The 22,992-nt window shown below is 50.1% G+C and overlaps 1 protein-coding gene across 1 annotated transcript in view; it reads left to right on the top strand.

Moving 5' to 3' along the window:
* The window catches only part of RNF220 (ring finger protein 220), a 222,351-nt gene that overhangs the window by 118,687 nt on the left and 80,672 nt on the right, over window positions 1-22,992 (top strand). The window contains exon 4 of the mRNA XM_017743556.1: window positions 19,924-20,053. Within this exon, the coding sequence (XP_017599045.1) occupies window positions 19,924-20,053 (130 nt within the window). The remainder of the gene's footprint in view (window positions 1-19,923; window positions 20,054-22,992) is intronic.

Genomic DNA, 22,992 nt, shown 5'->3' with positions numbered 1-22,992 from the left:
CTGCTTTGAGCTGCAAATGCTGCCAGGTTTGCTCCCTGATTAGCTAGCAGTGATGTTGGACAGGCTCACTCCTCCCATCCATGTGTGGCCCTTGGCTGGGACCTTCCTGCAGGTGCACTCGTCATTTGGGATCTGAATAAGCATAAATTTCCACATATATGTTTCTTAACATGCCTAAGGTGGGGTTTAAAAGCTGGTCTTCCAGCTCTTCCACTGCCTTCCTGCATGGGGTTTCCTTTAGCTGCACCCCAGAATTTCACCTGGGAGGAAAAGATGTTAATACAGGGATGCTAACACTATCTGTCATCCACAGAGCACTGGACAGTGCTTTCTAAGTCAAAAATGGGTGAAACAGGTGTAGTCTGCCTTAAATGAAACATGGAGCTCTGTGGAATGATTTGAGTATCCAAAGAGACTGTCCATTAATTTCCCTCCTGTTTGCAGGGCCTTAGGAGAAAAGCCTACCATGCTACCATCTTGACCAGCTATCAGTACAGTGCTTCAGACTGTTCCTGTTTCTGATTCATGGTGTATGAATTAAATTCTGAAAATTAACACTCCTGCTGGGGGCTACTCCCATCCTCAGGAAAATTCCCATCCCTTCTCTATGATGTGCAGCACCAGCCCACACCTGTGTGCCTGATACACCCAGAAGCATCCCTCCTAGGAGCAGCTGCTGTCCCCAAAGCACCCAGCCTTTGGAGCTCAGGCAGGACCAGCTCCATGACCCACATTTCTGGGGTTGCTTATGGTTTAAATTTATCAGTTTAATTTGGTTTTGTTCTCCCTTAGTTTCAACTGAAGAGGGGTTTTGTTTCATTTTATCTTGTGGAAATTACTCATAATTTTGTAGTGGCTGTTTTATATATATATATATATATATGTATGTATATGCTGGATTTTATAGCCCATTTTTATCACCTTTTTATTATCTCGGGTCAAAAGCTTTACTGGGTTGTATTCAGGGAATTATGCAAACTAAGAGAAAATACCATAGCAAAACTATAGATTTTCTCATTAAACTCTGCTTGGACATGTAGTTATTGTAGTAAAACTCTAGTAACTATTACAGGCCCTAATATAAAATTATAGTTTGACACCTCAGCGTGATTGGCCTTGCACTGTGGTTAAATTAACCCTTTCCATCCCTTGCCTGCTCACACTAAAGGCTTTTGCTGGAAGCTGGCAAGCTGGACGCAGTCAGCAAGCTGGGGTGGCTGTTTGAGGGCTTAGCCCAGGGCTGCACTCCCAACCCCTCTGTGGTCCAGTTCCAGCAGCTCCAGAGCAGCTTTGTCTGAGCTGTCAAAACACCTCACTCCAGCAAGAACTGAGAAAGAAGTGATGGTTGAAGAAGGGAGGATCCTGCAAGTCCAGGTGGATAAAGTCCAGCAAGGATGTAGGAGTTTGCTAGAGTTTGCAGCAGTTTCTCATCCCAGAAATTGCTTTGCTCCTGCCGCCCAAGGACTGTGTAATTCTCCCTGCTCCGTGCACAGTGGATTTAAGGAGCAGTAAGCATATTCAGCGACTTAATTATCTCAGACGAGATTTTCTTCTCAATTACACTCAAGTAAATCTGAAGTGATTCCATTCAAGTGGAAGGTCTTAGTCCACCCTTGCAAAAAGTAAAGTCAGATAAAACATTGTCCATGCACATTAGCAAATCTCCACGCCTTTGCTGTATCACTGCAGCAATGGTGGGAGGTTTTGGGGCCACCTGACACAGTGCCAGTCTGTGTTTAAAAGAACTTGGATGGTCCAGCAGGGATGGGGACTATTTCCTTCTGATTGCTTGATTAACATTTTAAAACCATGTTGATAATAACCTGGGGTAGTGTGACAGTTCAGCAACTTCATTCGAGGGAAACACTTAATCATATTTATTATGTAAACACAGCTTGCCATGCCCCCATTAAATTATTAATAGTACCATTAACATATTTACATATAAATCTTATAGCAATTGATGGAAATGGCTCCAAGAACCTTGCGTTAGCTCCCTTTTTATAATGGATTCTCTCTTGAAAATACCCATTTATTAAAGAGACAAAATATTAATTTTTTGTTAAATGTTCATGTCAAAAATGTCACCTTTGCAGTTTTGCAAATTGCCATTTATGCAAAACCTACTGGGTTGGTATTTTCCTATCTTAAAAATGGCCTGTTTAAAAATATTGCTTCAATAGGAGCAATTAAGGAGGAAAAGAATAAAGATATTTCAGTGATCTGGGCAAGTTTTTTGCATTTTCATTAGTGATAAAATTGATAAGTTGAGCAAGACAAAAAATGGGCGTTTGTTCCATCACTTCACACCTGGAGGTGCCCAAAATGCCTGGGGCTTAACCACTGAGCAAAACCAGTTCCTTCAGTATCCTGAAGGAAATAGGTGGCATAGTGGGGCATGAGGGAAACAGAAGAAAGAGCATAGGGGGTACGAAGGATTTACTGGACAGGATAAAGAGAAGAGGTTGGAGGGTAGGTTAGTCCTTGTCTGGTTTCTCCTCCAAATTCTGCATCTTTCTTAATCAGCCCTGCCCTGCTAATAAGCCTAATTAGGCTATATACTGTAATTCCTTAATACCTTCCAGGTAGCAGTATCCAAGGGTGATTCATTCTCAGGACTGCCAACTTTCACAAGTTTGTCACAAGACTCTCAGGATTTTATTTTTATTTTATTTTGCTTCTTAAAGTTTCGGCTTCTGCAATCAAATGGTGCTATAAGAATCTCAGTTTTCCTTTAAATAAATGGAAAATGCACACTTTGAGCCCTGCAGTCAGGGCAGAAAGCTTGAGTATGTCCTGTGAGCCTGGTCCTTAGAGAGCACAGAAACCAGAGAGCAAAGACAAAGATAACCACAGGGTGGTGGAGTTGTAGGATAATTTAGGTTGAAAGGGGCCTAAGGAGGTCACAGTACACTTAATTTCTGGTGCATCTCGTATTAAATGGCAGTTTCCATTAGCATTTTTAGTATTAAAAATAGTAAGGCATAGCTCACAGTTTTGTGTGAACTGTGTATTCTGTACATCTCCATATGGCCAAGTATAAACCTCCACCGGGAGCCTGGCTGCCCCTTGCCCCTCCAGCGCTCCCGCAGACATCCCACACTGGCGGTTCTGAGCTGAGCAGGGAGGGATAAAACCAGTTTGATGGTAAGGAGCCATAGCTGCCTGAACTGGGACCTGCTGGGGACCCAGCAAGGGGCTCCTGTCCCAGCTCTGCTCAGGACACATGACCTTGGCAAGTTGTGTCTTCCTTCCACACCACCCCTCTCCCCACCTGAAAACAGGGCTGAGCAAGGCGCTTTCCCTTCTGGAGAATTATCGGAGAATTAGACCTTATTATGGTAATGCAGAAGCCGAAGAAAGACGGACGAAGCATTACAAAGGATTTTTTTCCCTTTCTCAATTAAATGAATGTTCTCCTAACCCATCGTGCCCAGCCCTCGTGTGTGCTGTTACAATTGTCTCTAAAAACTCTGTCTGATTTTTCAAGCAATTTCTCACGAAACAGGCACTTTCAGAAAAATCATAAGAAAGCAATCGTTTCAAATTGGTCATTTGGGACTCAAATTACTAATCTAATACATTTTTTATAGAGGGTTCCTGAAAGGTTCCATAAAACACAGTCTTTGAAGCTGCCCAAACTTGCCAGCCTCCCAGTCTGACAAATCGAATCCAACAATCCACTTTGCAGCTCAGGTTTAGGGCTCGGGAAGCTGCCACCGAAATAGCAGCATTTATATTTCTCCATCAATAGTGCCTATCTGGTCAGATTTTTAAATTCCCTGGGGTGTTGTGTTGATTTTCTTTTGCCTGTGCTGGATTTTTGTGTCTGTGTCCAAGCTGCAGTGCTCACATTGGGGATATTTGTGGGGGAGGTTGACCTGGAATCTGCTGCTGAGCATCATCTCTGTTCCAACTCAGAAGGCCAAGCAGGACAGAAGTTGACCCAGGCAAGGAGAGAACTGGGAGCCAGAGGCTGACTTTTTTATTATTTTTATGACTTCTTTTTCTTTATAGAATTTGTATTATTTATTTTATTTTTTTATTATTTATGATGTTATTTATGTTTTTCTTGAGGCTTAGGTGAGACCCCTTTAGCAGCAGAGCACTGTGCACAGTCCCATTGAGCTTAAAGGCTGAACAGAGAAAGAAACTAAAACATGGGACATACATGGAATTCTGATCTTTTTTCTAGGAAAGAAGGCTTAAAGCACGGGAAAATTAATGAGATCAAACAGACAATCTCTGGTCCTGAGTCCCTGTGTCATGTCATGGCCACAAGACCATACTCCCCTCTTTGCAGCAGTTTTTTGGGAAATGAGGGTAGTGCTGACCCACTTCCCAGTGGCCACTCACAGTTACAAAGCATCAGCCTTCTCACACACAAGGCACTAATCAAATATATGTTTATTATTATTTTGGCAGATGCTGAGGGCCGTCTGAGTGCCGCCTTGAGGTACAACCAAAAAAAAAGGTGCCTCTCTGATCAGGTCTAATAAAATCCAAAATAAAACTCTATGGGTTGACAGCCAGCTCCTTCTTGATGCTGGAGAGACAGCATCCAGCAAGGAAAATCCAACAGTGCGAGGCCAGCACGAGCTCAGCCTGCCAAGAGCCCAACCAAAATTGCTTTTCTCCTTGAAGGTCTGGTGGCAGTTTTTCCTTTGCAAGATCTGCCAGTTGGGAGCAAGGCAGAAATGTGGTTTTGAGGAGGATTTTCAAGCAGTGTCTGCTTCTTGGTTCAGCCAGCACAAGAGTGCAGAAGGGAGAGGGAAGAGTGGGGGAGCTTGAGAGAAAGACAGAAAAAGCTGCTTGGCTTCAGGCAGAGATGGGGATGGAAAATTTGGGAAGAGAGGCATTACCTCCGCCTGCAGCTCAGCACCCACAGAAGCACAAGGTTCATGGAGCAGGGGTTACTGCAGCACTGATACTCAGACCTGGCATCTTGGTCTGAATTTCCCCCTCTGAGAGGAGCCATGCAAGCAGAAAAGGGGGCTTCGCTGCCAATCCCACTGCACCCAGACCACTCCTCACCTTGCAGCCCACTGTGTCCTCTGGCTGTGTGGCTCCCTTGGTGCTGATGTGGCCGGCTCACATGCTCCCCTCTAATGCCTCCAAGGGGGCCTGTTATTATTTATTGGGTTAGCATATAGTTTTCTGCTGCCATTATGGTTTTACTATGGGGATAATGCACAATACATAGTCAAAAAGTAGAGCAGGAGTTGATTTCAAGCCAAATGTGGTCATTTTGGGTATCAACTGGGACTGCATTGCATGGGAGGCTGTTTTCAGCTGACTCTGCCTGTGGTGGTCACCCATGGGTAATGGTTGCCCTTCCAGCCCATGCTTGTCAGCAGCTTCCTGAGGAGTTTGACACCAGGATCCTGCCCTCATGCAGGTAGGGAGCATGCACTCCCAGTGCATTTCCTTTTGCTCTGTTCAACCTATTTTTAGGCTCGTGTCAGCAGCAAGATGCCACAGGTTTCCATCAGAGGGGCTGCATGACTGTCGCAGCCCAGCTGGAGATAGAACACCATGCACCACCCTCCCCCTGCCACCCTGGTGGAATGGGGAGGAGAATCAAAGTAAAACTGGTGTATTGAGATAAGAACAGTTCAATAATTGAAAATAAAGTAAAATGCTGTAATAATGGTAAATAATAATGATAATAAAAGGGGAAAAAACAAGTGTTACCCAATGCAATTGCGCTGACCAGTGCAAGACCCCTCTTCCCAAATCCAGATCGGCCACACTTCCAGGTAATTCCCCCCAGTTTATATTCTAGGCATGGCATTCTATGGTGTGGAATATCCCTTTGGTCAATTCAGGTCACCTGTCCCGGTCATGCATCCTCCCAGTTTCTTTTGCATACCCCTTCCCTGGCAGAGCATGAGACAAGGGGGAAGAAAGTCCTTGACTTAGGATAAACACAACTTCACAAAAAACTAAACATCAGTGTTATCAACACCATTCTCATTCCAAATCCAAAACACAGCACTGTAACAGCTAAAAGAGAAGAAATTAACTCTACCCTAGCTGAAACAAGGACAATGACCCATGGCGATGCATTTCCCAAACTCAAATCTGTCTTTTCCTGTGCGCCTGTGCATTTGTCAGCACAGGACAGGTACATCTCCCTCGAAACCTTCATGCACCAGCCTGCTCCGCCTCTGTCCCTGCCAGGTAGGAGGCTACCAGGACCAGGCACAGAGAGGTGTCAGGCTGTATCTTGGCACGAAGTCCCTGCAAAGAGATGCATGGAGCCCATGGCAAGTCAGGACCATTTCTCCTTGCTCTGCCAAGCTGCAGGTGTAGCTCTGCCAACCCGGTGATCCTTCCCACCACCCTTCCTTGAATTCCCTCCAGCTGCTGGATGGCTCTGCAGTGTGAGTGTGCTCCATGTCCTCTTTACCCTCAGGATTCTCTCCTGTCCCTGTCGCTGTGTGCCATGGCTGCGTGCTGCAGCGTGGCCTCCCTGGGACGGTGTCTGAGGAGCTGTTTGCTTTAGTGGGAGGGAAGAGGCAGCCAGGGGCAGGAGCAGTGGGCAGCTGTGATGGAATGTCTCCCAGCCTGCCGCTCCACAGACTTGGATGTTGAGAGGAGCAGAGGTGCCAAGTGCTGATCTGGCTTTTGTACTGTTGAAGTCCATGATGCTGCTTTGGATTTACACCCATGGAAGTGGGATGGGAACTTGGCCTGGGTCTCAGTGCTGTCATAAAGCTGAGGGAGCCTTTGGACCCACCACCAGGCCTTTAATTGGAGTGGGGGAGGCAGTGGAGGAGAGGAGGGGTGAGGCTCAGGGCAAAGGAAAGGCGGCCCTGGGGGGGAAAATGGCCTCCGGGGGAAAAAGTGACAACTACAGCGACTGCCTGTCATGGGACGGAACAGCGAGGGTCTGAGCAGGTCAGGACTCAGAAGGAACAAGAAACCAGGACTTTCAGTCCCTTTCCCATGCTCCTCCACATCCCCTCAACCTAGCAAAGATGCATTTCCTTGTGCGTTTGCCGAGGCAGCCTGGGGTATGGGGATATATCATATATGAGGTTGTCCCTGTGCCCAAAAGCTGTGCCTGTGCAGGTCAGGACTGCATGTGAAACACCAGATCCCAGCAGCAGATTAAGAGGCTGAAGCATCAGGATGTGTCCCCACTTCATGCGAGCATCTCTCTCTGGGGAGGGAAGGCTCTTAGGGCAGATTTCACCTTGTGCTAAGGGGTCAGCAAAAGACTCCCATGCCACTTAAATCCCACTTAAGTACTCTGCACTGGGGTGAAATTAACTCTCTCCACAGAATAAGCCATCAAGAAAAACTGATCTAAAAATCTGCGCTGGGCCACAACCGAGCCACGCTTCTATTAGCAGGTAAAAAAATATTTCCCATCCTTAGAGTTAAATGAGCCAATAGTTCAATCACAGAGCAAAAAGCAGCAATAGAGACAGGGATGCTGAGTGCCTCAGGTATTGGGAATCTATGCTAGGAATCACAATAAGCAGGACTCGCCTGTGTTCTCTGTGTTTAGCAGCAGTGTTATTCAACAACCTATTTGCAAATGCCATCTTCCAAAGTCTTTTTTTCCCCCTCGTTAAAGTTGAAAGCGATAATAGGGCGATTACAGTGCAATAAGCTAAACGCAATCCATTAGAGGCATCACAGCCATTTTTAGATCTTGGGAGCAAAAAAAATCAAAGCTGTTTAAGTTTTCTTATTATGCACATTAAAAGGCAGGCAGCAGGGTCTGATCAAAGACACCACCACCCCTGTGCTCCCCCCGCCCGCCTCCTGTCCCTGAATCTTGCCCCCCCCTCTATTCATTAGTGGTCACAGCTGTGCAGTCGGCCAATTACTTGGGAATAATAAGTACATTTTGCAGTAAATTAAATATTAATTAGTCCTTGGCAGGTTGTTTTGGGGTTTTTTTTCCTCATTTCCCTCCCTCCACCTGAAAACAGTGGAAAGGATGTGACACTGTTATCGCCTGTGTCGGCATGTGGGTGAGAGCGGGGGTGGCTCTCCTCCATCCCTGTGCTCCTTCTCCTCCAAGCTAGCTTGCAGCAAGGTCTTTCCTGCTCTTCCTAGAGGGTTCACTGCTGCTGGGCCAGGATTTGCAAACACATCCTCAGCTTGAATGATACCTTCTTCCAACCTGGGCATATCCTGTCTCTGCCTGGCTTCCCATCCTGCCTGCTCCACTTGGGCACTTAGCTCTCCAGGCAGAGCATCATCCCCAATTGCTTATGATGCGCATGTGAGGCCTCATCCTGCCCTGCTCCTGTGCAGCAGGACCCCAACCCAAACAGTGTGTGTTGTGTCAGGTGATGAGGAAGAAGAGTAGTCGCTGGCAAGGGGCTCACAGGGTCAGCCAGCGGCTCACAGGGTCCACCAGGGACTCTGGGGACAGAATGACTTGATTTGGATTTCTCTGTTCCCATGGAAGTCAGACTGCCTTGAACAAGTGCAGACCCTGGGAAAAAGCCCTGCAGACATTAGTGAGGTGAAGCCCAGACCAGATCCCAAGCATGGATCTGCTGGGATGAGCAGTTTCTTATAGTGAGCCAGGTGGGCTAGTTTTGATGTTATCAACATATCAGCATTCATTATGGTTTAAAGAATGAATGCAGTGGAAAGAAAAAGTGGATGAAAAGAGCAGCTAAGCTCTGCATAGGAGGGATGAGAGCCTGACATGGAGGGGAGCCCTGTCCTTGCTCTGGAGCACCCCAGGAACACTACAGAGGCTGGCACAGGAGTCCCTGGGAGCCCTCAGCAGTTAGGACAGGAGGGGCAGATGCTCTGCTGGCTTACTCCAATTGGAGCTGCTGTCCCTGTCACCCGGCCTGTGCCTCCCTAAAGTGCAGCATTACCTTTGCTGTCTGTGGCCAGACAGGTAGCTGGAAACAAGGAGATGGGGTCTTAGAATCCAACTCACCACTCATCCTTCCTCCTTGCCACCAATGTCAGTGTGAGCGGATGAGAGGGCATTTTGTGCTCCTTTTCCTTACAAATCCATTACCAAGATTTTCTGGAGCAGAATGGGCTATGTTAGCAAAGGCAGAGTAATCTGTGCCTGTTGGCAGATTCCAAGGTAAAAGGTTCCACTTGTTCAGCTCTTGGATTTACACTTTACTAAACAGCTCTGTGGGCTGCCTTGTGATGCACCATGCACGACTTCACCCCTTGGTGCTCTTGAGTGCAATTAAGTTGTGGGCTTTTTTTAAATGTAGTTTGACAATATGCAGGTTAGATTTGTATTTTATTTACAGCTTTTACTTGGGGACCAATAAAACCCCAGCTGGCTAATGTGAGATCTAAAACTTGCATCTCACTCTTTGCCTTGGATATCTTTTCTGTGGTAAACTATTTATTTGCGTTTCATCTTGCACAAGCTCCTCTTTCCATGCTGAGAAGCCAAGAGCTCCAGGGGCTCTTTGAAGACTATTTGCTATAGGATAGCAACTGGAATACTCTTTAAACATCCGTGCCTGCTTTGTCCTATAACTGGCCTCTTGGTGTCAACACACAGTTTTGTGCGAGTTTCCTGTGCAAAGCTAACATTTGCACGTTCCCCTGCCAATTGTGCTTCCAGATCCCTCTTGTTCAGGCCTATCCCATCATTTATTCTTGCAGGAATGAGCAGCAGTTATTCCACGTGCCAAATCAGAGGCAGCATCAAGGCCTCTTTTAAAAGGAAGGTTTAACTGGGTTAAGAATGACCGCTGTGCTGCTTGGGTAGGAGGAACGTGCTGTGTGACCTACACGTCCAGTCAAAATGGTCCACATTTGGATTGCAAGAATGTGGTGCCCCTATCTCTGAGCTCCAGGCTCTCATCACACAATTAAAGTGCAACAAAATCTTCTTGCAAAATCCCAGTGCATTTCACTGTCGGGCAGTCAGACATCTCCACCTACGAGCATCCCTCGGACACTGACCCTGGCATGCCAGCAGAACACATGTGAAGGGTGAGATGGCGTCAGGCTAATGACACAAATCATGCTAAAAATGCCAAATAGCTGTGTTTACATGCATTCGCAACCCAAGGGTCGTGCTCTTGCCATAAAAAGGGAGATGAACCCTGGTGAGATGGGAGCCATGCTCCCAAGGATGCCTCTGGGAGGGAAAGATCAAGAACTTTGCTCATAATGGCATTGGCTGCTAAAACAGTCAAAATAATCGGGGTGGGGAGGATGCTGAGGGGACAGATGCAGCTGTGTGATGAGTGCTCATCGTGTGCTGGTGCATCTGCCCAGTGACACCCCAATGTGCCCATTCTCCCTGGGATGGTACAGGTCTTCAGTGCACGTACCCCATCATCCAGCCCCCCTTTAAACCCCAGCAGTGGTTTCTGTTACATGGATCAAAAAGGCCAGGGTGAGCCCTACGAAGACACAGAAGGGAAAATATTTTCTTTCTCTCCAGTGTTATTTTTCACTCCTTCTGTTTTCCTTTCTGCCATCTCACAACTCTCTAAATTCATGGGAGCTCTTCCTCAAGGTGAAATGAAGGCTCTGGGCTGCATTTGGTAGTGCCGACGACAGGGGATGAGGGTCAGGGAGGGTTAAGCAGGGAGGGGGCAGTGCAACAAGGCGGCCTGATCTAGTGATTAAACAAAGGGATTCAGCCAACATGTGTAAAATTAAGTGATCAAGAGTTGATTACAGAGTGCATTGATTGTGTACTGATGGATTAAACAGAGTCGTGCTCGGGATGCGATTTTCCGAGCTGGGCACGAAAAACGCAGGCAATTGACGTGTTGGCCAGAAGGACCCGCTTCTCCCAATCCCTGGCTTTTATACATTCTCCGGATAAATCTGCAGAGAGGCCCGTGGAATTATAATCGATTATCCATTTCTCAAAGTCACTTAAGGGCCCTGAGCTACAAGCTAAAGTGCCGGTGCTGCGAAGAGGCATTGGGTATGCGCCGGCATGTGCAGGTGCTGGCGCGAGGGGAAAATGTGGCAATGACCCTGTGTGCTGCAAGCTGATGAATCTATTTTCTTGTAGGAAATAGTTTTGACAGTTCAATATCTGTGTTTTCGATATGTGCCCCACACATCCCCAAGGGAAGAGAGGAGAGGAGCTGGAACGTGGCGGGGAGGGAGTGGGTGGGAGGCAGGGAAAGACTCTACCCCATCACCCCTTCAAATTATAGGCGTATCAGTATATCACCAACTTAACAGGCTGCCCTCCAAGTCAAGAGCATGGGAGCAGCATGGCTGCCTATGTCTTCTGCAGGACCAGAATGGGGCTGGAGCTCCTCTTGGGGCACCTCACTGGGCTGTGGGGGGACCCTCAGGATGCCCCAGCCCACTGGCAGTGGGGTAGACCCTAGGCTGTTGTTTCACTGCCAGTGGTGAAGGCAAAGACCCATTTCCATGCTGATCCTGTCTCTCAGGATGCAGTCAGGTTCTTTGCTGAGGACTCAGAGATGCAGGCAGATGGGGCTGAGACAGCTGAGCAGCTGCAGCCTGATGCAGGATCATCTTGCACATTTTATAGGGAGCTGGATGTGATGGTGGAATGAGGGCGGGGCAAAAAACCCCTGCAGGTCTCCCCCAGTCCCTGTGCAGGGCTGTCGCTCCCACTCTGAACTGCATCCCTGTTTCTGCTACAGATGAAGCAGTCGAGGCCCAAAACAGGCCCCAAATGTGTCCAGACCTCAGATCCCAGCTCTTGTACAGTCTCCCAGCCAGACATGAGGATGTTTCTGTGAAATTCACACCTTTTCTAGTTCCTACTGACATTATTTCTTGGCATTTAAAGAAGGTGCTTTGCTCCAGGTCTTTCCATCCCAAGAGCTGATGCAGAGAATGGATAGTTAAGGCATCCTTTGGCAATGCAGCTACACAACTCCTTCTCTCCACCCTCTCCCACCAGGCCAGCAGAAACTCCAGGTTGGGCAACTGGTTCAACCAGGAACACAAGTGGCCCTTGTAACAACAAACAGGGCCAGAGGCCAGGAACATTGGTGAATGCTGCCCAGCTGCCAGCCCTGGGTACACAGCCCCAGGCATTCCAGGTGGCTGAGGAGGAGGAGGAGGAGGGATGGTGAGGAGGCAGAATCATTCCCCACGCTCTGTCAGGCTATGATGCACACATGGCACAGGAGCTGAGAGAGCCCCGGGGTCTTCTGCCTGGCTGCCTGTGTGCTGGGAAGTGTGCTGTGTCCCAGTGCCTCATTTTGCAAGTCCCACTGAGGAAGGACCAGCCATGGGCCATGGAGTCTGCAGAACTGCAGACATGATCCCCGGATCTCACTGGCTCTGGTTAGTTTGTCCACAGCCTGGCCAGTCTTGGGTTCATGATATAAAAAGACCCATGGGATGGAGGGCAGCTCAAGGATGTGGGGGAAGGAGGTGCATCACACCCCAGGAGATCCCCCAGGATGTAAGGACAGAGCTGTAGGATTCCCTCAGCAGTGTTTCTGCTGTGCTTTGTTCGCTGAAGTCAGGGATCCCTGATGGATGCTGTGGAGACCCAGCTGCTCCCGAGGACTTGTATGTTTGGGAGGTGAATCAGTGGGTTGGAGGACACTCCAGTTTCCTTCCCAGAGCAGAGGGTGGATGGCAGCAGGAAGATTCAACTCTGTGGTCCTGAGCTTTTCCAGACTCGTACTGGCACCCATCAGAGAATCTGGAGCAGAGAAGGGATCATCTCTGTCCTTGGTCCCTGCTGATCCCATTTGGTCAATATCCAGCCCAGTGAGGGGTGTGGCTGGGCACTGTAGTGGTTCCTTGGGAGAAGCCTGCATGGGCAGGCTGCCCAGCTGGGAGCTGCAAGAGAGGAGGGCACGGACGAGGCAGTGCAACACCTTCCCCGGCTTGTTCTCAGCATTTCTCTACTTTCCTCTTGTGAAACCTGGAGCAGTGTTTCTGCTCAGTTCGGCATCCCCACATTGAGCAGCACCATGGGGAGACAGGATCACAGCCTGTCCCAGCCCTCCTCTTCCCCTCTCCCTTCCAGATCCCTGTCATGTTCTCCCTTCCCAGCTCTCCCGGCGGCCTGCGTCCCTCTCATCGAGGATTCATTGTCTTGTCAGCCTCTAGTTAGCCGGCATGCGTACGAATCATAAATTACCCCGCCCGGGCCTCTGCTATGCTTCAGCACAGACAAAAAAATTGCACTCCATCACCGTGTCTACCGGCTTTTAGTGGTATTGATCAATGCTGCTCCCTTCCCGCCCCCCCCCTTTTCATTTTAACCGAGCTGGTTAAGTGCAGTATCTTATTTTGTGCTGGGACAAATGAAAAGAATATTAGCAAGGGCTGAAATATATCTCTTTTTTATCTCTCTGCTACTTTTTTATTGAATCTTTCTGAGTAGGTGGCTTTCCGCAGGATGACAGCCTCATGACAGGCTCCTCATTAGAGCTGAGACAGTAATTGTGATGCATTTCCCTGCGCGGCCTTTTCACTTCTCCCCCCCCCTCCTGCCTTTCCTCCTCTCTCCCTTTCCCCTGATTTGTAAAGTGATTGGATGTACAGACTCACTCAGTTTCTTAAATTATTGCCCAGCTTAATCCATCTTCCACTGCCCCGCACCGGGCAGCCATGATCTCCGCAGATGGAGAGCCAGGGTCGGATCACGAGGAGTTCCTCACCTCTCCTGCTGCCGGGCTGCCACTCGCCATGAGACACATGGTGCTGGACCCAATGGGACGTGCAACAGCCTCCGATGAGCCCAGGGTGCTGTTCAAACATGCATTTTTACTGAGTGACCCATGGGATCAGCCTCAGCTGGGGTTAACTGTGTGCAGTAGCACTGCACCAGTTTACACCAGTCCTCTCCAGTATCCAGCTTGTCTGGACAGGCAGCTACAAGAACAACTCTTTCTTTGGAAGGAAATCAATATTTTAGCAAGCTTTTCTGCCTCAGATCCCTCTGTAGTTTTTACTCTCAGGAGAAGCAGGTGTATTTTCTAAGCTGCTTGGCAGCCTGGGCACATTAGCAGGGAGCAGTGTCGGGGATCAGGCTTTTGGTGGGGATGCAGCAGAGTGCAGGTCTTCTCTGTGACCCAGTTTGTTCATGGGGTTTTGAGGTCCCCCTGTCCATGTCTCTACGTGTTTTATACACTCATGGTATATAAAACCATCTGCCACTCATCCCTCTGCCTCTCTTTGCTGGATTCAAGGCAGGAGGGGCCCCGTGCTGTGCCAAGCACAATCCAAGTCCAGTTTCTGCTGGTGCCCTGCAGCATCTTTGCGCTGTGATGCAGGAGTGATTCCTCAAAAACGTTTTCTTACTTGAAAAGCCATTTCTTCAGACCTCTGCCACCTTCCCGCCTGCACAGACCTCCAAAAGGCATGTGCTCCTAGGGAGGCCTGCTCAATGCAGGGTGATTCCTCAGTGGTCTGGGTGTGCTTGCTGCTCTGTGGGGTGTTTGCAGAGTTAGGTCATGCTGTGGATGCAGTCATGGCCAGACACTGAACCCAGCCACAGCACACAAACCTTGAGTCACCTCACTGCCTATCACTGTCTCTGGCACCTGGATCTCCACTGCCATGTGTAGAGCAACTGCAGCAGGGGCCAGATCCAGGGTACCTGGTCCTGGGCAGCAAGCTGAGGTCCGCATCCCACAGCCAGGCAGGAGCCTGAGAGATGGGAAGGCCCTGATGGAAGGAGTGGGACGTGCCCTGACCTCGTGCAGGTGTTTGGGAGCCTATACCTTTTGGTACAAGCCAGCAGGATCCAAGACAGTGCCCAGCAGGCAGGATGCTGCGCCACGGGGATGGCACTGGGACCACACCAGTAAATAACAGGGAGATGGGGCAGCAGTGAGCAACATTATTCCTGCTCCCTCACTTCATTACCAAATATTTTTTGCCTCTACTGTTATTCTGGGATGCTCTGCACTGACACATGAACCATCTCTGCCTTGAGCCACCCTTGTCATCTCCCCTCCTTGGCTGCCACTTACTACCAGGGCTCTGTGAGCCTCATCGGTTGCGGCGTGGGCTCGCCAGGAGAAGAGTGAGTGTTTTGCTATTTCCAAGCTAATATGGGGCTTTCTTTGAATTATTGTTTTTTGAGCTGGAAGGAAAGGAGGCTTGTCACACGAGATACCTGCTATCAGTACACAAATAACAGCAAGCCCATCATCGAATGGAAAATAATCGCCACGGAAACCGAGTTGCAGAGCAGCCGGGAGGGATTATTACAGGCGCTGGCAGTGGCGATGCTGTCAAGGAGCCTGTGTCAGCACTTCCATTACCACCCACCTGGCTTCAGCACGGCCCCTGAGGCAGGGCACAGGGCCGCAGGGCCCCTGCATAGGGTCATTTCTATTCAGAAGAGTTTCAGATCAACTGGTTTTGATTGGGTTTAAATGATGGAGTGTTTAAGAGGAAGAGAGCACAAATAGGAGAGTGAGATGGAGGGAGGCATTTCAGAGGAGGGGGGTTTGGTACTCAGGAAGTGGAAAACAGTTTGATGTAGGAGAAATCAGGAGTTTGGACTGAAGAGGTGGTCCTCATGGGAGCAAGCTTCAGATGGTCACAAGGAAGGATAGCATGGGGAGGCACAGGTGGCAGCGCCTGTGCCACCCATGGCAGCAGTTCCTGGGGAGGCACCTTACTGTGCAAATAAGCCATCAGTGCCCCAGAGCAATGGAGTTATAAACAATTTATTTCATTCATTTGGCAACTTGCTGAGCTCCTGTGCAGAGTGAGCCCTCATGCCTTGTAAACTTTGCTCATTGACTTGGAAGCACTGTTTACTCTGCGCTGCATAGTGGTGAGGGGCTGTATACATCCTGTGCTGTCAGGACTGTTGGTGGGCTGGGTTCCTTTTTTTTTTTTTTTTACTTACATTCTCTCCAAAACAGCAGTTTGCATTCTGCTTGTGAGGGAAAGCTCTGCCTTCCAAGTGATGCACTCCCACCCTGCATAAGCCTCCCAGTGCTGTCAGGGCACAGGTGCAGGGCAGGAGCAGGGATGACTTCATGGCTTCATGCCTATTCAATATCATGCTTGTGTCCCCAGAACCTGAGCCCAGCTCCCATCCTGGAGCCCAGGTCCCATTACCAGCTGCTCTGCAGTGAATCAGACCTTTCTCACGAGGACTCACGAGAATTATCTTTGATCCATATCAGTGTAACTGAGTGAAGAATCCGGCCCTCCATCCCCAGTGGGATCAGGAGGGTTTGGTCTAGTGCCTACCTGGGCTGGGATCCGTTTGCAGGTGCCCTCTGAAAGAGCCTGGGGACAAATTCCTCCACACAGGGGTGCATGTGCGCATTGAGCGCTCTGCTCTCAGAGCAGGAAATATTCGGTTTCAACACTTGGAGTTAAACATTTCCGCGGAGCCCAGGAGACCATGCAAACAACAGGAGCACCAAGGCTCTGCCTTTTCATCTCTCTGGCACTGGCAAGCGGGGGGTCAGCAGCAAGGGAAGCACGGCAGAGCCACGGAGGGTAAACACTGGAGCCGAGCCTACCGAGTAACCAGAGAGTGAAGGGGAGAGAGAGGGGCAAAGAAAACAAAAACACAGCTGCCAAAAAACAAAAGCCTGAAAAGAGCCATTCAGTGTCTCCCAGGAGCAGGTTTGGCACAGGGCAGGGAAGGACAAGCAGGGAGCAGGCGCAGGTCCCTCCTGCTCACAGATATGGGCCCTTTGTTTTGCCCTGGGCAAATCAATGCCCTCCGCTCCATCCAGAGAGGCAAGCACTTACACCCCAGCACCGTCCAGCCACACACATGGTGCAGCATCCTTTGTTTTCTCCTGGATATCAGGATGTCCCTGCTCTGGAGAGGAGAGGTGAGATGTATGCATCTCTCTCCACCCTGGCATTCACGAACAAAGCCTGAGGACTTGCCATGCCCATCCTCTCCCTCTCCACACAACCCAGCATCCTACGCCATGGAGATGGGTACCACTGCCCGGAGCAAGACACCACAGTGTGGGTGTGTGCCAGGCTCTGGGCATGCTGCAGATGTGGATGCTGCTGATTTGGGGAGACGCATCCCAAGAGCAGCCTCTGTGGCACTGCAGGCACGCAGCGGGTTCCACAGACCTGGGGAGGCTTGCGTAGGTGTCCTCCTGGCACGGGAGAGGATCCCTCCTTTCTGCCTGTCACTTGTACTTAGCCCTGCTCCTGTGAAAGTGCAGTTGTCAGCCCCTTGGGCCAGGAGCCAGGGCTTCTTCTGTCTCCTGCTTTGCGATCTGTACGTCAGGGACTTGGCTGTGTGTCCGGGTTCCTGTTCTCCTGCCCCTCTGGAAGCCCTTGGTTCAGTGCAAGCACCAGCCTCCTGCACTCACTGGAGCAAGGGGATCTTCCCCAGCTGTCATGGGGATGCGGAATGACAGCTGTCACATCCTTCCTTGGCACAAATTTGTCACCGTATCATTGGTATAGCTGGTGGCTAAGGCCACTGCTGCTCAGTTCTCCTGCTGGCCTGGGCTGGGGTTCGGAGCAGCCATGGAAGAGAGCAAGGCTTCTTCCCATGGCCTGAGATCGCTCCTGGTTGCCCCAGCCATTGAAAGCCAAAGTCGCCTCTGTTTAGGAACATGCACTCCATGGGAGAGTACCAGAGAACCAGCAGGGCGCAAGGACTTGGGTGTGCAAGAGGTTAAAAATCCCACCAGTCTGGTGTACCAGCTGGTCCCCAGCAGGGGACCCTGACTATGCATCCTGATCCAAGGCTGCCAATCCCAGTTCTGTGGTCCGGGACAGTCCATCACCTCCTCCAGCAAATGAACATCTCTGGGCTCCCCGTAGAGCAGGGACACATGGATGCTCAACCTCTGTTCCACCCTTTGGTGCTGCTGAGAGCATCCCAGCCCCAGCAGGCATCCCAGCCCCAGCAGCCAAAGCTGTGGATGGCAGGCGATGTGGGCCCCACAGCGGTGGCCTGGGCCAGGAGTGGGGATGCAGCATGGTAGGGCAGAGGGCAGCCTGTTTACCCATCCGTCTGTACACCCCACAGCGGGAATCCAGCAGGATTTCCCGTCCACTCAAAGGCTGCCTGTTTATTTTGGGAGGGAGACTCAGACAGCTCCATTGTTTTGCTGTGAAGTTGGGGTTATAAATAGCAGGTGGTCGGGGACGCTCCTGGGCTATTTTGGGCCCCCACTAGACAAAAGTGGAAAAGCTCCAAGAGGAAGGTGGAATTACTGAAATGCTGACCTTTCCCGCAAGGGTCAGCAGGAGCTGGTTGTTTGGGTTTGGGTTGGATTCTGGGCATTATTTAAACATGAGGGAAGGAGGAGAGAGGAAGATGTTCCAAGTTGCATGAACAGCATTCTGTGTCCTCCCTGGCAGAAGGGTGGTGGGAATGAGGGGCCGAGGCACCTGGGATCTGCCTGGGAGCCCCTGGGAGTGGCCCAAGTCCAGAGCAGAGACCAGCAGGGTTTTCCTCCTGGATCTGCAGATGGGAGAGTTCCCAGTGGAGAGGGAAGCTGGGGAGGTAGGGAATGCCCCATAGCACTGGCCTGCCCCAACCTGCCCCTCATGCCTCAGTTTCTCCCACCTCCTCTCAGGATGCTGAAGGAAAGGGCAAGTAATATCCCAATGATAGCCCTGCTTCTCCCAGGCACGACCACTTTGTCCTGCTGGAGGGCAAAGATAAGCCAAGGTGACTCTCAAACTTATTTCAGATGCTTTCTCTCGTTAAATGCCTGTGCCAGGCAGTTATACAGGGAGAAGCAGGGATCCAGTAAAGCTGCTCACACCAATGTTTTATCCTTTGAGAAGGTCTGTTCCTTTAATGGGGATTCATTTAACTGGACTCCACCATCATTAGGAACCATAAAATGGCACCTTTTGGCTCCTGATTGGAAGGCCACAATGCACGCAGCCCCCTTGTATCCAGCACTGGCTGCTTTATTGTGCATTACTGCCTCTCACTCGGATTTAACCAATTTGATCCATGTCTAATACATAAATAAATAATCCAGCGGGAGGGTTCATGTTGGATGACAACAGGCAGCTATAAAGCACATTTCTCCCTGCCAGAGCCATGTGAGCCAGGCTCCGCACGCCCTCTCATGAGCAGAGCTGCTAGTACAGCTGGGAGAGGGGGCCTGGGGACCCGCGGGCTTCTCTCTTTTATGGGAACTTCATTGTTTGCTTTAGAGTTTTATTTTATGTTAAATAGATGCTGTATATTCCTTACAGAGGGGGCAATAAAGTTTCTGAGCTGGAAGAAATTGGCTTCAGAGCAGGGAGTGAACCAGGGAGATGTGGCTGGGCAGGGAAGTGGGGGAGAGGATTGAGTGTAAGGAGGGTGTGAGGAAACGCCTCACTTGCAGATCTGCCCCAGAGACTCAACCCAGCTAGAGATTGGGGTACACAGGCAGCCCCAAATCTCACCCAGGGGTGATACAGCCCCAAGGGACCCAGGGCTCCGGCAGCTGCAGGGTCTGGAGCTGCCAGTGGTGCAGGGAGGGCAAGGGCCCCCAGCCCAGCCCTGGAACAGGGTGAGCAATCCTGGGTGATGAGCATCCAGACCTGCTCCCTACCACATCCACAGCCTCGTGACATGAGTTCTCCTCTGCCTCCCAACATTGTGTGCCCACGGGGAGGATCATCCTGACCCACCCAACTTCAGGAGTGTCAAGGAGGATTAAGATGGCTCTTTATGAGTTAATAGTGAGCAGTGTTTTGTCATCCATCTACTCCAAGTCATATCACCTGAACCGCATATGAGAAGCTGGGTTTGCACAGGGTCACTTGCAAAATGTGGCTGCTGATGCTGTCCCTGAAAGACTGAAGGGCCCACAGCCAGGGCTGGGATGCTCTTGTGTCAGCTGCTGTCCCACCGCAGAAGAGAGCCAATCCCTGCTTGTGGGATGGGGACAGAATCAGGGCTATACCATGAGGAAATCCCTGGATTTCAGTCCTGTGCTAGGACAGGAACCAAGGCAGAGCACAGACGATGCTGATGGCAGCTGATCTGAGCTAAAGCTTTTTCCCTTCTTTTCCTTCCCACAGGCAAAAAGAAAGCAACTTTGTTCGACAGCCAGGCTCCAATCTGCCCCATCTGCCAGGTCCTTCTTCGCCCTGGGGAGTTGCAGGAGCACATGGAGCAGGAGCTGGAGAAGCTCACCCAGCTGAACATCAGGTAAGCAGCTTCCTGGGGTCCACCAGCATCCCTGGTGACCTGGCTGGGGCACCTGCACGTGGCAGGGAAGATGGTGGTACCCACAGCTACCAGATATGGGAGATCTAGTGCTAGCCAGTGGGTCAGAAACATTTCCCTGGAGTTCACTGCCGTGGTAAAGTCAGGCAGAAATTCCTCCTGGAGGGCACAGACATCCCTTTCCCTGGGGACTTGTGTTTCAGTGAGCAGCTCTCATGTTGCTGACTCCTGTGACAGAGCAACCTTGCAGTATTGGTGCACACTGCTCCTCAGCTACCTTCAGCTCCCTTCTGCTACCCCCAGCGCAAAAAAGTCACCTATTTAAAAAAAAAATAATTGCCTTTTAGCTGCTAGAAGTTATTTAGGAAATGGCTGCAGCCAAGGGTTGGCAGATCCCTGCCCCTGCCTTAATAAAAGTCAGCAGCCTTGGGAAGGAGCGTGTTTATTTCAATTATTAATGAATTCTCTGGTCATTAAAAGGTGAGGAAAGGAATCAAACTGCCAGCTAGAAGCAAAGTTACATCACCAGGTGGTAGGAGAGGAGGGACAGCCTGTGTGTCTGTGTGTGTGTGTGTTTGTGTGTGTGTGTACCAGGGTGAGGGGTGCACATGGCTGTGCACAGTGCAGAGGACGCAGAATCCATCGCTTGGCTTGGCTTGGATCTTCTTTGATTCAGCAATAGCCATTGCAGATGGAGGGAGCAGGAGAGAGCTTCAGTTAGAGAAAGAGAGACCTCCCAAAATGGATCTGGGTTGAGATATCCCAAATTCGGCACCCACACCCTCAGGCTGAGACCCTCATTCCCAGTGTTGCACAGGAGGATAGGGAAGGGGGAAAGTAGGGAACAGGCAGCCCATTTATCCCCTGCGACACCCAGTCCCCTTGCAAGTGTAATTTATGGTGTAATTTGGGCCACATCCAACTTAATAAAGGGCCACTGCAAATTAGTGAACAGGTTTAAATGAACAGAAGCAATTAGTGCTCGGAGGAGCCCATCAAAGAAGTTGGGCCAATATCAGAGTGAAACTGAAACTGCAAGCCAGGAGCAGAGGCTGGCTGGCGCGAAGTGGTGATGGGAAGGTGGCGTTTAATGGGAAAGGAAAGGAAACCCTAAATCATAAAGCGTGACAAGGGCCATTGTGGGCCAGCTGACAAATGAAAAAGAATGGCATTATTCCTTTAAATAACAGCAGCAGTTAGAGAGGAGACAGCTCTCCCTGGCTTGCCCTCGCTTCCCTGGCCTGCTCCACTCGGCCACGCAGGCGGCAAAGAAGAATCAGAGGTCTTTATTAATTATTGAATAACGACTCCCTCCGTAGTGTGATAGAAAACGTTCAATCTAGGCGATGGATTCAGGCGATGGAGGCTAATCTGTAACACAGCAGCTCCGCATGGGGATGGGCTCTCCCAGTCCCAGAGGGAGCCGATGCAGGGGCCAGCAGCAGCAGCAGGCAGGAAGGGCAGGAATAGCGGGCAGGATTAGCAGGCAGCAGGGTGTGAGGGGCTTGAAGTCCCGTGCACTGCCCAGCCCCAGCAGGCAGCTCGCTATAGTGGGTTGCTCCATTTCCCACTCCCCCACCTTTCCTGCCTGGAGAAGCCAGGAGCAAGAACACATCAACAAGAGAAGAGAGAAACTAATAATGATCTCAAATAACCCAATAAACATAAAAATAAAATGTAGGCCTATAAACGTGACGGGCACCGGCAGCCCTGGCCGCTCCCTGCCCATACCGACTTGTTACCGAAATGGCTGAGCAGCTGTTACTTATCAGTGTGATGGGGAGAAGCGAACCAGGGGGCTGCTTTCCAAGGGCTTTTTTTTTTTCCCTAATTTAAAGAGGATGCAGCCAATCATGGCTTGTGGTGTTAAGTTTTAATAAACCTTAATGATTTGCAACAAAATCATAAATTTCCTGTGCTCGGGGTTAGGAAGGCAGATCCCCTCCTGCCCACTGAGCCTGCAGCACTGGAGGTTTGGTGGGCACTGGATCAAGTCCCTGGAAAAGGGATTTCTCCAGGTGACCACAGGAGCTTCTTGGGGCTGAGATACAAGGAAGCTGTAGGCAGCACCTGGATGATGCTACCCATGGTCTCAGATCGCCACAAGCAATTCACCCACTCCAATGAACCCCTGGCTCAGCTGGTGGGAATGGGGTTTGTTATCCCCCAGAGAGAGGGACAGCCCTTTTTCCTGCCATGGACAGTACTGGTATGACTATCCTGGCCTCAGATCAGGGACATCTCAAGGTCAACCCAGCTGGAGCATCACACAGAGAGGGAGAAGGAGCCATGCTGGCAACAGGGCAGCACCCACCCATGCCTAGGGAGTTCTGTGCGTGTCCAGGGGACGAAAACCAGTTGTTGGACCAGTGATGAACATCTCTCAGGAGGATCCAACCCTGGTGCAGGATCCAGCTTTCCCTTGAAAAAGCTATCTTGAGTGGGAATGAGGTTTCTAGCTCTGCTGCCTTCTTGGTGTGTCCAGTCTCCCAAACCATAGGGAGAGACCTGGTCATGCTCGCCCCACAGCTCCTCCACCCTGTGTGGGTCCAGCTGAGCCTTGTGCACAGCTCCACGCAGTGAAGCAGGGCTCTCTGAATGCAAATTTCATTTCTGAGCCACTGGCGCTGTTTCAAGAGCCGGCAGCCTCCGAGCCCTTCTCGGTGTTACATATGTAACAGCCTCATTGAACTTGACATGTCAAATTCAGGCCATTTGTGCAAAATCTCCCTTTAATAATACCGTTTCATTTCGCTCAAATGAGACTTGAATGCATGTAAAATGGAAAAGGATATTTAAGCGCTAACATTAGGCAGATGTCTTGCCAGAGGCCGATTGAATATATGAGATTTTGAAGTGCTTAACACGTTTTCGGTGCTCCCTCTTAGAATATGTCACCTGGCTTTCTTTTTTCTCCCCCT

Source organism: Corvus brachyrhynchos, unplaced genomic scaffold (genome assembly GCF_000691975.1).
Source record: "Corvus brachyrhynchos isolate BGI_N302 unplaced genomic scaffold, ASM69197v1 scaffold48, whole genome shotgun sequence".
NCBI classification, from domain to species: domain Eukaryota; kingdom Metazoa; phylum Chordata; class Aves; order Passeriformes; family Corvidae; genus Corvus; species Corvus brachyrhynchos.
This window is presented reverse-complemented; position numbering and strand designations above follow the sequence as displayed.